This window comes from Trachymyrmex cornetzi, unplaced genomic scaffold (assembly GCF_001594075.2).
Source record: "Trachymyrmex cornetzi isolate Tcor2-1 unplaced genomic scaffold, Tcor1.1 scaffold719, whole genome shotgun sequence".
Taxonomy (NCBI): domain Eukaryota; kingdom Metazoa; phylum Arthropoda; class Insecta; order Hymenoptera; family Formicidae; genus Trachymyrmex; species Trachymyrmex cornetzi.
In genome coordinates this window covers 436900-449968 of record NW_017300047.1, presented here as the reverse complement: position 1 = coordinate 449968, position 13069 = coordinate 436900, and the positions used below count along the sequence as shown (strand labels likewise).

Sequence of the window (13069 nt, the reverse complement as noted above, 5' to 3'; positions counted from 1 at the left end):
CATCAAAAAATTGAGGTTTAGGCGGAAATTTTGACGCTTCGAAAAAAATTTTATCTTTAAAAATAAAATGCGCAGGGGGGTGGCTGATTTGAGAAAGAATGCCCCATATCTTTTGTATTATAATTGCCCAAATAGCATAGAAGCTCATGCAAAACACTAAAAAGCGATTACATGCGCTTTGTTAACGCTTTGTAAGCGCTATTAAGGTGGTACCGCTATACTATATTACAGCAAAGCTTGATTGACACAGACGGCTCAAGGTGCAGACACATTAAAAAGAATAAGCAATTAGAAATAAGGAATAAGGAAACAATTTCAATCTATCAGAAATCGAATACACCGAAATGCAAGGTTTCTGATAAGTTGAAATTGTTATTTCTATGGTCGGTATTCATAATCGATTCTTATATTTAAGATTGTCTCATTAAATACAATCTTAAGATATTATGAACCTATAAGAAAATCGCATTAGCATCTTAAGACATTACACTGAGAACAAAATTTACTAAATTAAAAAAATTTATTCTAAGAAATATTTTTTTGAATAGTCCTGGCCGAATATTTATTAAATGTAAACACATATATATTTACTAGATACAAGCACTATTAATTTTATTTAACTATAATTTTTTTTATTTATCTAGATATTTATTTACCGCAAATTTTGTGCTAAGACTGTTCAAAGAAATACTTAGAAATATTTACTTTAAAATTTATAAATTTTTTTCTCGGTGTAGGGGATGCTGGAGCGACGGCCGAACTTGATCGAGATAGATATTACAGATTTTCATTTCCAATGTATAAAACTACGTACAGGCTTGTAGCAGAACGCCGTCGCGATAAAGACGGAGTGCAATATGAATAGTGTCTCGAACATCACCGCATAAAATCACGTACAGAACGCCATCGCGAACGTCGTTGCGAACAAAACATATAAGCTACAGTCCACTTGACGCTACAAACGCTTCGAAGCGTTCTTTGATTAGTCAATTCGTAAAATTCTTTGTTCTGATTGGTCGCTCAAACGCTTTGAAGCGTCAAGTGGACCGCAGCCATGCAGTGTGGACGGTGTCTCGAACGCTGCTGCGAATATCACCGCGTAACATCGGGCCGATTGGCTGCGAGTCGGTTTTTCGCCGCCACATCAAAGAAATGACCGCAACATTCCTGTTTAGCCGTGTACAGACTTGTATCAAGAACGTGGCCGCGAACGCTGCCGCGAACAAGTCGGTGCAGCGGCGCCAGTGAGGACATTGTCTCGACTATCTCGAACGTCGCCGCGAACATCGGGCCCTTTTGCCAGGGCCACAAAGAGTCAATTTTAATCTTGGGACAGAGTCCTCGAAATCATTATAAAATTCATATGGAATCTCTGTATAATTCGATAATTACATATGTAATCATGCGAAATCATTGTATAATATTAAATAAAATCGTATATTTTTTTCAAATGACTTCATATGCAGTAAAACAAATTATTTATAATCAGATGAAATCATATGAAATCATGTAATCTGTGGGACAAAATATTTCAGCTAGTAAGTTACCTCCTCGAATTTTCACTATCAAACGAATCATCGCAGTATATTGTGGTATAATTTATTTATATAGTGTACTTTACTCGGTTAGAGATGATTATACAAATGATTATAAATGCGGTCTCGGATTTAGACGAATTTCGCAAACTAATAAAAATGGAACACCGTACGCAGCGACGTTCGCGATGATGTTCGTGACAGTTCGCAGCGCCCAGCAGCGCGGCGACGATTATAACAAATGTAGTATTGGCTGCATTTAGCAGAACGTTTATTTTGCAGCTGTTGGAAATTTTCTTCGCGCTGATTGGATTATGCTTCTAGAGAAACGGTCCTATCTCAGCAGAGAATCATAAAACGGTTGTAAAACTGTTGTGTTCTGCTGAACGCAGCCATTGACGCGACAGCGTTCGCGACGGCTTTCGCGACGATGTTCGCAACAGCGTTCACGAACGGTTCGCAACGTTCTGATACAAGTCTATACACGGGTTAACATGCTTTCGCCCTCTGAGTTGATATGATCATGCCTTAGTGCGAGGGGGTAACCGCTTAATGTAATCTTGGGACAGAGTCCTCGAAATCATTATAAAATTCATATGAAATCTCTACGTATAATCCGATAATTACATATCCAACCACGAGAAATTATTGTATAATATTAAAATTAATTAAAATCGTATATTTTATCAAATTACTTCATATGTAATTACTTCATAATAAAAATAAAAGTGAAAAAAATTATTTTTAATCAGATGAAATCATATGAAATCATGTAATCTGCGGGACAATATTTCAGCTAGTGGTTACCCCCTCGCCTTAGTGTGTGTGTGGCTATTGGTCACGCCAGACTGCCAACAATGGCGAGTCGCAAGTATTCGTGAATTTACTTCACTCATGAGATTTTAGTTCTGGTATATAGTACATATATCGAATAATAGGACGTTAAAGACATAAATTATAAGATAAAAATATAAACCGATACTGGATGGTAATGTGTAAAACTTAAATGTATTATTAACAATAATTGACGATTACAATCGTTTTGACCACAATTTAGATCATCTCTTCAGTGTAACGAAATATTAACAAATTTAAATATTGAGCCAGGGTTGCTACAGAAAATGAATTTAAAAATTCTCTGATTTTTCCAGGTTTTCTAGATAAAATAGAAAATTTTCCATGAGTGTAATATAAAATATGTAAATTTTAACATTTAAACTCACGGATTGTAGGAAAGCTAGTCTATATTATTAAAAACAACATAAAAAAGCTTAGTAGCATAGTGTGGGTGCAAATTCAAGTCACAGCAAAAAATAAATTAGTTTTGGGAAAAAGAATGCAGTTATGACGAAGGAGAGGGATCAAATAAAAATACTGAATAAAAAATATAAATTTTAATTATTAAAAGTGTTTAAAGTGCACAAGTTTTGAATGTAAACGTCAGATATATTAAAAAAATATTATAACATATATTATAATATTATAACATACATAATATTTAAAAAATTATAACAATTATTTGGAATAGGAGCAGTTTCAGGGAATTGTGAGCAAATTTCGAAATTCCAGACTTTTTTACATTTTCTCCTGACTTTTCTCGGTTTCCATGACCAATTTCAATTTTCCTGACTTTTCCTGGTTTTTCCAGTTTCCCAGGTCTGTGACATCCTTGTGAGCATTACATTACATTTTGATGTAATATAAACGAGGCATTTTATAGAATTAAAAAGATATGTCGCAAGTATAAATTAAGTTAGTAAGTAATCGTCTATGAATAAAATCTTTAATCGTCTATTATATTTGATAAAATACGTATTTCGATAGTCGGATATCAGGTACGGCCTCAAATCAGCTGCTTACCTGTTGCCCCGCCTATTGTTGTGTATATACTCAATATCAATAAAACTTACTGTATTTCTATTTGTTTATTTTATATTTAACCCTTGAATACCACACTATTTTCGCCACCTGATTTCACCACACATGGGTTACGGTAACCCTGGAATCTTTTTTTGCTTTTATCTCGGGATCTAATGCATCAATTTAACTTTTTCTTTTTAATCGATACAACAGTAAGGAAAAAGAATATATAGATAAGAATATCATAAAACTTCCGAAAATCAAGATATTTTGAAAAAAAGGAAAAAAAAATTGTTTGAAAAAAAGGAGAAAAAAATTGTTTTTTAAATAAATTAGTTATTTTCCAAAAAAATGATACAAGGTTTTAATTTACAGAAATCGAAACGTATTAAGTTGTATTTTAAGAAAAAAAATACATTATTACGAATTATCCTAAAAAATATATTTATTCGATGATGTTGAATTTGGGTGATTTTCAAGTAATACGATAAAGTTAGTGCAAAAGTCTTTATTATATGACATCTAAATATACAAATGAAATTATTCATTGATTTGCGTGGAACAGGCGAAACAAATTTTTGCGACATGTTCCCTACACATTGGCTGTTGGCACTGCAAGCATATGTAATAAGTTTTCCTATCTAAAGCCCCTTTACTTTAAGACAGAATGAACATCTTCTTTGTTTTTCTATTTTGTTTACAAGCTAATATATCACGCGGATCTTAATTTTCTGGAATGTCTGTGTGTTTCATGAATTCTTCAATTTGAATTCGCAATCTTGTTCGTATATTTATTTACAATTTAATTTCGAAATAAAAAACGTAATAACCACACTGGGTTAGCGTAACCTACACAGTAAGTTCATGGCGTTCTATCTCGACTGGTTCATGCACGCTGAGGTTGCCAGGCGGGGGATTTGTAGTAAGGATGCGAAAGTTTTTTTTCCCCCCCTTGTTTCCACTCCACATTTCTGATCGTTCATAAACGCCACGCGTTTTTTCGAACGGACTGAGTTACCATAACCCACGGTGGTGTCCAATGGTTAATATTAACAGTTGCACTTAATAAAGTTATTATTATTATTGTTATTATATTAAAATATTAAACACACAATAGAGAATATCTCAGTTCAATTTACTAAAAAAAAGTATATTACACGTTTATCTTGGAGACCTTCCAGATAACACAGAGAGTTCAAAAAGGATTTAGTTATTATGTCATTAATTTAGAATTCATTTTCAGACATAAAAAGAATTCTTTTTTTGAACAATTCTGAAAAATTTTTTTTTGCATCTGAAAATGAACTTGAAATTGATGACGCATGACTGAATTCTTTTTGTGCTACCTGGGCTTAGCTCGTATCAAAAAGTTATTTCATTAGAACACAATTAAAGAATCTTTTAATGATGCGCCTTTTATTCTATTTTGTGTGGTTCTTTAAATTTAAGAAATTTAACTCGTTGCGCAATGACGCTTCATTTTCGTTCAATTAATAGAAATAAGGATTAAATGTTTTACGAGAAAACGATTGCCAACAAATTGTGACAACTTTTATGATAATAAATATGCTACAGCATTTTTGTTCACATTTGTGCAAATAACATGTTGTTTACATAATATCTTTAATAAATTCAAGCCACAGCAAAAAATAAATCAGTTTTGGAAAAAAGAATGCTTCTAATTAATACTTTTAAGTTGCTCTAAAAGAAATTATTATTATCCTGATGAGAATAACATGATGACAATTGAAGGGAAACTTGTACTAAGCATCTATTTTCTTTCTTATATCAAGATACATTTTATTATCTGGGAAGTTGCTTGATATAATTATTTCCTTTCAGTTGCCATCACGTTGCTGTCATCGGCACAATAATAATTTCGTTAGGTGACCTAAAGGCATTATACGGACAATATAGTTGCCTACATAAACGAGCAGAAATACGGTAGCAGACTTATTGCCATAGAAGTTGTTTGCATAATATGTTTTAGATTCAAAATATTTAGTTTACATTATAAAAAAAGTCTTGTTGCATTAATTGGAATTCTAGTAAATTTAATCAGACAGGTACAATATATAGTTAGAGTTATCAAATATTCTGGTCAAAATAATTAGAAATTCAGTTACAATAATCAAAAAACTGATTCATATGATCAGAGTTTGTTTTGTTTACAATATAACACTTCTTGTTGGTATGTACAACCAAAATATTTTTCTCAGTGTATTTCCATTCAATTGACGGAAATGTTGGCTAAAAATATTTTACGAAAACGATTTTCAATAGATTGTAGCGACTTGTACAGCAATAAATATGCTATAGTATTTCCACTCGTTTGTACAAGTAACTATTGTCTGCATAATACGATAGTATCCCAGACATCACAAAATATTTATGATAAATATTTATTAATATTCATTTTTTGAAATGTTACGTAGATATCTCATACATATTTTATATAAGCTTTATTCGAAATATTATTAAAATATAGACTAAATGTTTTATGTAATATTTTTGGTAAATATACATAAATATTTCTAATAAGTATTTTTTACTTGGATTATAAAGTATTTTTAAGTCTTATTAAGTATTTTTACAGCATTTACTATAACATTTGCAATAAATATGTCATAATATTTATAATAAATGTTTATAATTTGTGCAATCTAAGATCACAAAGATATTTACAAAATATTTCAAATAAATTTTATAAATATTTATAAATATTTTGGAAATATTTTATAAATATTGTATGCTGACTGGGATACTTTAATGAATGATAACTAAAGGGAAATTTGTACCAAGCAAATATTTCCATTCTTACGCCTACGAACGTTTGATTATTTGGGTTTTCTTTTTTATGGTTTTGTGCTATAGACTTACAATATTTTAACAGTAATATACTAATAGTAAGCTGTATAAATATGTATATTTTTTATAATACGAAATATCTGTACTTTTGCACATTGCTATCGATGAACAAGGTGTTGCGCATTACATGAAATTAGTAAAAATGCAATTTTATTATATATCATTTAAAAAATTTTATTTATATAACATAATTATTAGATAATATATAATAAATTGCTAAATTTCTATTCTGAAGTATGTATATACATATATATACATATATATATACATATACACATTAATTACAATATAACAATATTTTGTTTAAATTAGATCCAAATCAAGAGATATGTGTAAATATATTTAATTTAAAAAATCAACATAAATTTTTATAAGTTATTATTTTTTTTGTAATACATAGAAATAAAGCATTTAAAGTCTACTTATTCCATACCTAATAAGATTGTTCTCTTTTTAGAAATAAATAGAATAACTTTATTACTTGTAAAAGTTCTTAACTAAACACGATACTTAATTTAGAAGACAGAACAAGTGATACTTTTTCTTGTCTTTTGTTTTTTATGTACTACTTCATCTTTTTATATTATACGCTGTTATTTCTTGTTACAATATATATTCGTTGCTTTTACGTAAGACATGTATAATCTAATTTAATAAAAAAATAGTTATATTTGATGCTGCTGTGTGGCATTAATCACTTTATTATTACTATCTTGATAAGAGAGAAGTGGCATTTTCGTGTCGCGTCTCTTCATGTTTCTTTGATTCATCGAAGCTTCAGATCTGTAACTGGTGAGAATATCAATAATTAGAAACAAGATATCAAGATTTTTTTCTAATATCAATAATTAGAAACAAGATATCAAGATTTTTTTCTCTAATATCAATAATTAGAAACAAGATAGTAAGATTTTTTTATCGATTATAACGTTACGTCTCTTCGTATAAATTTTCGTATGGAGTTTGATCATACAAAAAACGAAAAAACTCATCGCTCTACGACACGTGTACGTTCTCGTAGTTTACGTAACTCGCATGCTACGAGTTACATGCGCATTGGAGTAAAACGCGCAAGAGATTTTGCGAGATACGGCACATCGAACGGTCTCGTAAATTCTATTCACCTATGATAAGAGTCCTGCCGTTGTCTCTGCGGCCAAAGATGAAACGCGCCATATATCAAAGGATTTACCAAGCTGTTGCTCATACCGAAGAAAAATATTCCGTTCTGTAGCTCCGCGCTGAGCTGAAAGGCATTCAATGTTTGTTAGCATTCGATGTAGACTTTTCAATATAGCCTAATCTAATCTCTCTGTTGTTACTATCAAAATACACTAACGTGGTCATCCGGATTGATAAACAAGAGAATTATCATCATCGTATAATACGGTGTCCACCAAATTAGAAATGCCGCTACGATGACGACGCTGATCCGCAGTGATTTCGTTTTTGCCCTGTTCATCAGTCTTCTCCTATTTAAGTCGATGTTTATGTAGGTCTTTGTTTGATCCATTTTAAAATTTCTCCGACTTCCTGTTCAAGGAAAAAATTCATTTCTTTGTATGACCCTAAAAAAGGAATTTTCGGTGTGTTCATAATCCATTTTTATTTCAAGATTGTCTTAAGTAACATCTTAAGATGCTAATACAGCCTTCTGATTAGTTCGTAGCATCTTAATACTTAAGACGATCTTGAATATAAGAATTGACTAGGAATACCGGTCTTTAGAGGAAAGGCCCCTATTATGAGATACCGAGTACGTTTTGAGTAAATGCTAGAAGTATATGGGCAGAATTTAAAAAAATAATAGGTCATTTCGAAGAGAATTTAATAAGCTTTAAGATAATGTTATGTAAAATTTAATTAAAATTATATATTTTTTTTATATTAAAGAAATGTAAAAAGTGTGCAAATCGCAAAGACAACAAATTGTGCTCCTAATATGAGATGCTTCAAGAAATCGATAATAAAACCCAAGGTACACCGGTATTGCAATTAAAAAACTTTATTTAATGTTTCTAAAATACGAATAAACATAGCCAGCGTGCGAGCAAAATGAACATGCAATGCATTGTACCCAGGATTTGTCTTCAGTTGGAACCAACCAGAAACAGGCACTCGATATTCATTCCGGTTGTCCTTTTTATTATTGCACAATAACGCATTCCTTAGCAATGATTTTCACTATGATTACAGGAATATAGGTTATTTTATATTAGAAATACCTTGGATATTTTATATTACTATTTCCATGCCTTACAGTTTTACGATTATCAAATCTAACTTCTGTAATTAAACAATTCAACATATCCCGTATTTTTCTATTAATACGATCTTGCTCTATCATTACATGAAGAATTTATTGCCAAATACAGTATTTACTTATTAAATAATAAACAAGATTTAAAGGCTTATCTCAATGAAACTTGAAGACATCCAAATTCTGAAATCTTTTTTTACAACGACTCTATAGGCATGATCTAATAATAAATTTTCCACTAAATAGTTTTCAATCCAAGAACAATAAATTCTTGATGGAACTAATAGATAGTTATTAGTTTACAGAAACGCTGCTATCTCATATTAGGTGTCTATTTCATCTTTCCTCTATATCTTTGAAACATAATATAGCACAGAGTATTTCAATAATATTACAGTAACACTATAACTTTCCTGTAACATTGCAACGTTGCTGGAATGATCCGTGATATATCGGATACATTTGATCAAATAATTCGAATGGTTTTTGAAATTTTTTAGAAAATTTTTCCTTTAATTTTGATACCTTATATCTTTGAAACTAAGTCGTTTTGGACATATCAAGTTTTCGTTCTGAATTTATATGAGAAATTACTTTTTAAAATCTTTTCGAATATTTAATATCACCCTGTATAAGCTAGATTAAATAAAATTTATTGTAAAATTACAGTATATATATATATATATAAGAATAATGAATTATATTTCACACACATTGTACGTTTTATCGCAATTATGATTTTGTATATCTAATGCAAAAATTATACTTACGGGAAATAGTGAGCACAGTGGATACGTAAGTAGTAATTAAAATTGCTAATGGCAGAAGGAACATGAAGAATAGGCTGAAACTTGCGTAGAGTTGTTCCTGCCAACGCTCGGTGTAAAAGCCGTGAGTCACACATTGCATAAATTCTTCGACAAATGGTCCTTGCACAACATGAAATATCGCGATCTGAAAAAAAATCGGTATTCAAATATGCAGACATCAATATTAACGAAATATGTAAATAAAATAATAATAGCATGTACATTGATTAGGTTAATTAGGTTCTACTTGCAGATTCAAGAAAGAAAATACAGAATTTGCGAAAAGTCCAAAAATTCAAAGATTTGCGTGTGTAAAGATAAAACATAAATAAAAGAGAATGTTAAAAAAAGTCGATTTTTAGGAAAAGGAATAGTGTTTTTTTAATAGATGTCGACCTTCTTTTATAATAATTTTAATAAAAAGTTCGGGATTAATAACACCTTGAAAATTGAACATGAACAGATATATTTAAATTTCAATATTCTTGCTTACTTTTCAAGGTGTTTTCAAATGCCGAATTTTTAAATAATTTTTTATATTCAAAATCTACAAAAAATACTATTTCTTTTACTTACATCTTTATGGGTAAAAATCAGCCTCTTTTTAACATCCTTAGTTAATACACATAAGATGTATTACGAAAATATTTATAAGATGTTAACCCATATTTTTAATTTTGATTTAAACGGAAGATTAAAATAAACGTGGGCTGCTTGGAAAAATATAAAATTCCATTTATAAATAGAACTATATAACATTTTAAATAGAATTATATATATTTTTTATAATATATAATATAATTTTTAAATTATTTTGTATATACATATACATAAAAGTACTAAAGTAGAGATATTGAAAAATTAACAATTTATAGAGTATTTTTTATATTTTATTCTGGTAAATTACGACATGTAATATAAAATATCTCGTAAACTATTAATTTCTTGATACTTTTACGTACAGAATAGTGCTGGTTGATTAATCACTTATTTTGAATATTAAAAGTATTATTAAAACAGTACTATTAACAGTCCTTTAGCTATTTAAATTTCTATAAGGAATTGCGCCTCCATGGGCAGTATTCATAGTCTGTTTTTATTTTAAGACCGTCTTAAGTATACCTTAAGACGCTAATACAATAACTATCTGATTGGTTCATGACATTTTAAAACTGTATTTAAGGCAGTCTTAAATATTCGACTATGAATACAGGCCAAAGGGTCGTATTAGCATTTCAAGACATTACTTAAGATAATCTTGAATAAGAATGGACTATAATAAATATCGGCCTTTGCTTTAATAAAAATTGATTAGGAATATCGGCTCATCTATTCATTATAATGTCTATACCAGGGTTGGTAAAGACTAATGTTTTTTTTTTAAAATAAAACATATTATGTTTCTTCTTGAATATGTTTTTAATGTTTCAAATATGCTTTGAACAGTACTATAAAAAAAAACATATTTAAAACCTATTAAAAACATCAATTAAGCATGTTTTAAACTGTTTAAAACACGTTTAAAACATTTTTTTTACCAACCCTGGTCTATACATATACTAATAGCGTTTTCGACTGTAGCTGGTTTGCATCAACCTAGGTTGGATTAATACTCCATTGGTTGACGTTATATGTACTATATACTACCAATAGTAAAGCATATAACATCATTAATTCAACCGAGGATTGGTGCAAACCCGCTATGTCGAAAATGCTGTATGCCATAGGAATAAGGAATAGAGCTAATATCATTCAACATCATTCACCATGATTCAACATCATTTACTAATTTCAGCTTCATTTTTCATGGTTATTCTCTGTTAAACACCATGGAGCTAACATCACTTTAGACATTCATTTGTAAACGTTTATTCATCAACGTTGAACGTTTTGACGCTACCGCGTTTGGTAGATCAGCTGACTTGCAAATTCGCCGTGTTTCTTCGATAAAGCCGGAATACTGAAGCGAGAGATGGTACAAAGGTTACCGTGAATGTTGCCGTAAAAAGAATTTCGTGGAACAGGAGAGGCACATTAATTAAACGGGCCGTTTGTCTCTCGGCTTGTCAAGAGATAGGTATACGTCTGTCATTAATCTTCACCACACGGACCGTGTCTCTTTCTTTCGTCGCCACGACAGCATTGTTCCTTGACTGGGCTCACGATCTTCGTCCTTTCCGACCCTAACTCGTCGCGTGACCTCGACAAGAAGACACATCAGGCCAATCTCAAAGACTTTACATTCGCCTTTCAGCCGATGCACTTGACACCTCATTAAATCTATCTAGAATTGGTCTCATCTCGCGGACGGGATAACGCTCGATCGAATTGCAACGTCTTCCTCGTGTCTAGTACAGCATCTATCGTCATACTTATTTTACAGATATGCTAATGCATATGAAATACGTGTCTTTGCTGCTTATCATGTTTATTTTTTTCTGGAGACACATCTCCCCGTGTAAGCAAGAGACATTGATAATGACGATATCCCTCGGTAAACATCAATTAACAGTAACATATATCAATATAATTTTCAATAATAGAAATATAATATAATATAATATGTTATATGTTATCTTTGAGTAGGAAATTATAATATTATTATATAGATAGATACGTTGTTAGATATCAAAGGAGCAACAATAATCCAATCTCTTGAGTTAAATAACATTTTGTTATTTTTAACTTTTATATTTTTGCAAAATATAAATCAATCTATTTCTATGATTAGTTTCAAAGTAAATATTGTCCATGTTAATGTATGCATTTAGTGAAACATAAATAAAATTTGAATCATAAATACATTTTCTTGAATTAAATTGTTTAATTCCATTGTTGTAATCGAATTAACGATATATTGGGTAGAAACAGTGACGATCTATAGAAGTGATTAAAAAATAATTAAAATTAAATATAATTTGATATTATAAGTTTAATAGTGTACAATTAGAGATATACAGTTGAGTAGGAAATTGTATAACACTGTACATGCAATATTAATTGTGTTTACTGGGATTGAGTTAAAAATAATTTATATCAATACGATCATTTTATGAAAGCTTAGAATATGATACAAATCGATTTTGAATTATATTTAAAGGTTATTTAATTAATAAAGAGAGAAAATTTATTTTTTTCCCAACTTTGTTAATTCAGAATTTCATCAACATGGCATATTATCTAACCGTGAAGATCCTTGGTTTAATAATTTCTGCGATCAAGAATCTTCGCGAGCTCAAAGGATCTACGACACGAGAAATTCTTCACTATATTACATCTGTTTATAAAATTCCGGCTGCTGTGGCACGACGTCAGGTTTATATTAATAACATTTCACGGTTTTATGAAATGAAATAATGTGAAATAGAATGAAATAATATGATATGTCTTTAAAATTTGTTTTAATTTTTTATATACCATATATATACAGGGTGTCCCGACCTTTTTTGCCGATCACTTTTGTGTAGATAGAGTGGACTAAACTGAGTTGAAAAGTCCTCTACCATTTTGCAATTTTCGCAATAGTTAACAAAATATTAATTACTAAAAATTGCAAAATATTGGTCGAATAATTTTTTACTCAAATACTATCAACTTTACAGAAAAACTGCAAGAGACAAAAATTATTTGTTTTCTTCTCGAAGTTCTGAGAATTTTTTTAGAATTTTTTATCAACTTTTTAGTATTACATTTTCTTATTTTTACCAACATGAAAAAATACGGTATTAAAAAATTCT

General features: G+C 30.1%; 2 protein-coding genes across 6 annotated transcripts in view; one reads left to right on the top strand and one right to left on the bottom strand.

Moving 5' to 3' along the window:
* Nucleotides 1–6857: 6857 nt before the first annotated feature.
* Nucleotides 6858–13069, bottom strand: part of Crzr (corazonin receptor) — a 21968-nt gene continuing 15756 nt past the window's right edge. For all 3 annotated transcript variants that reach the window (XM_018517669.1, XM_018517666.1, XM_018517668.1), the window contains 4 exons: nucleotides 9294–9477; nucleotides 7603–7796; nucleotides 7388–7509; nucleotides 6858–7052 (listed from right to left, as the gene is read on the bottom strand). In XM_018517669.1, coding sequence (XP_018373171.1) covers nucleotides 6929–7052; nucleotides 7388–7509; nucleotides 7603–7796; nucleotides 9294–9477 — 624 coding nt within the window. In that variant the 3' untranslated portion in view covers nucleotides 6858–6928. The remainder of the gene's footprint in view (nucleotides 7053–7387; nucleotides 7510–7602; nucleotides 7797–9293; nucleotides 9478–13069) is intronic.
* The window catches only part of LOC108767709 (uncharacterized), a 3723-nt gene continuing 1855 nt past the window's right edge, over nucleotides 11202–13069 (top strand). The window contains exons 1-3 of one of the 3 annotated variants that reach the window (XM_018517708.1): nucleotides 11202–11409; nucleotides 11473–11683; nucleotides 12489–12647. In XM_018517708.1, coding sequence (XP_018373210.1) covers nucleotides 12501–12647 — 147 coding nt within the window. In that variant the 5' untranslated portion in view covers nucleotides 11202–11409; nucleotides 11473–11683; nucleotides 12489–12500. Of the gene's footprint in view, nucleotides 11684–12488; nucleotides 12648–13069 lie in introns of all 3 variants that reach the window. The other 2 variants (XM_018517709.1, XM_018517707.1) reach the window with 2 other exon arrangements.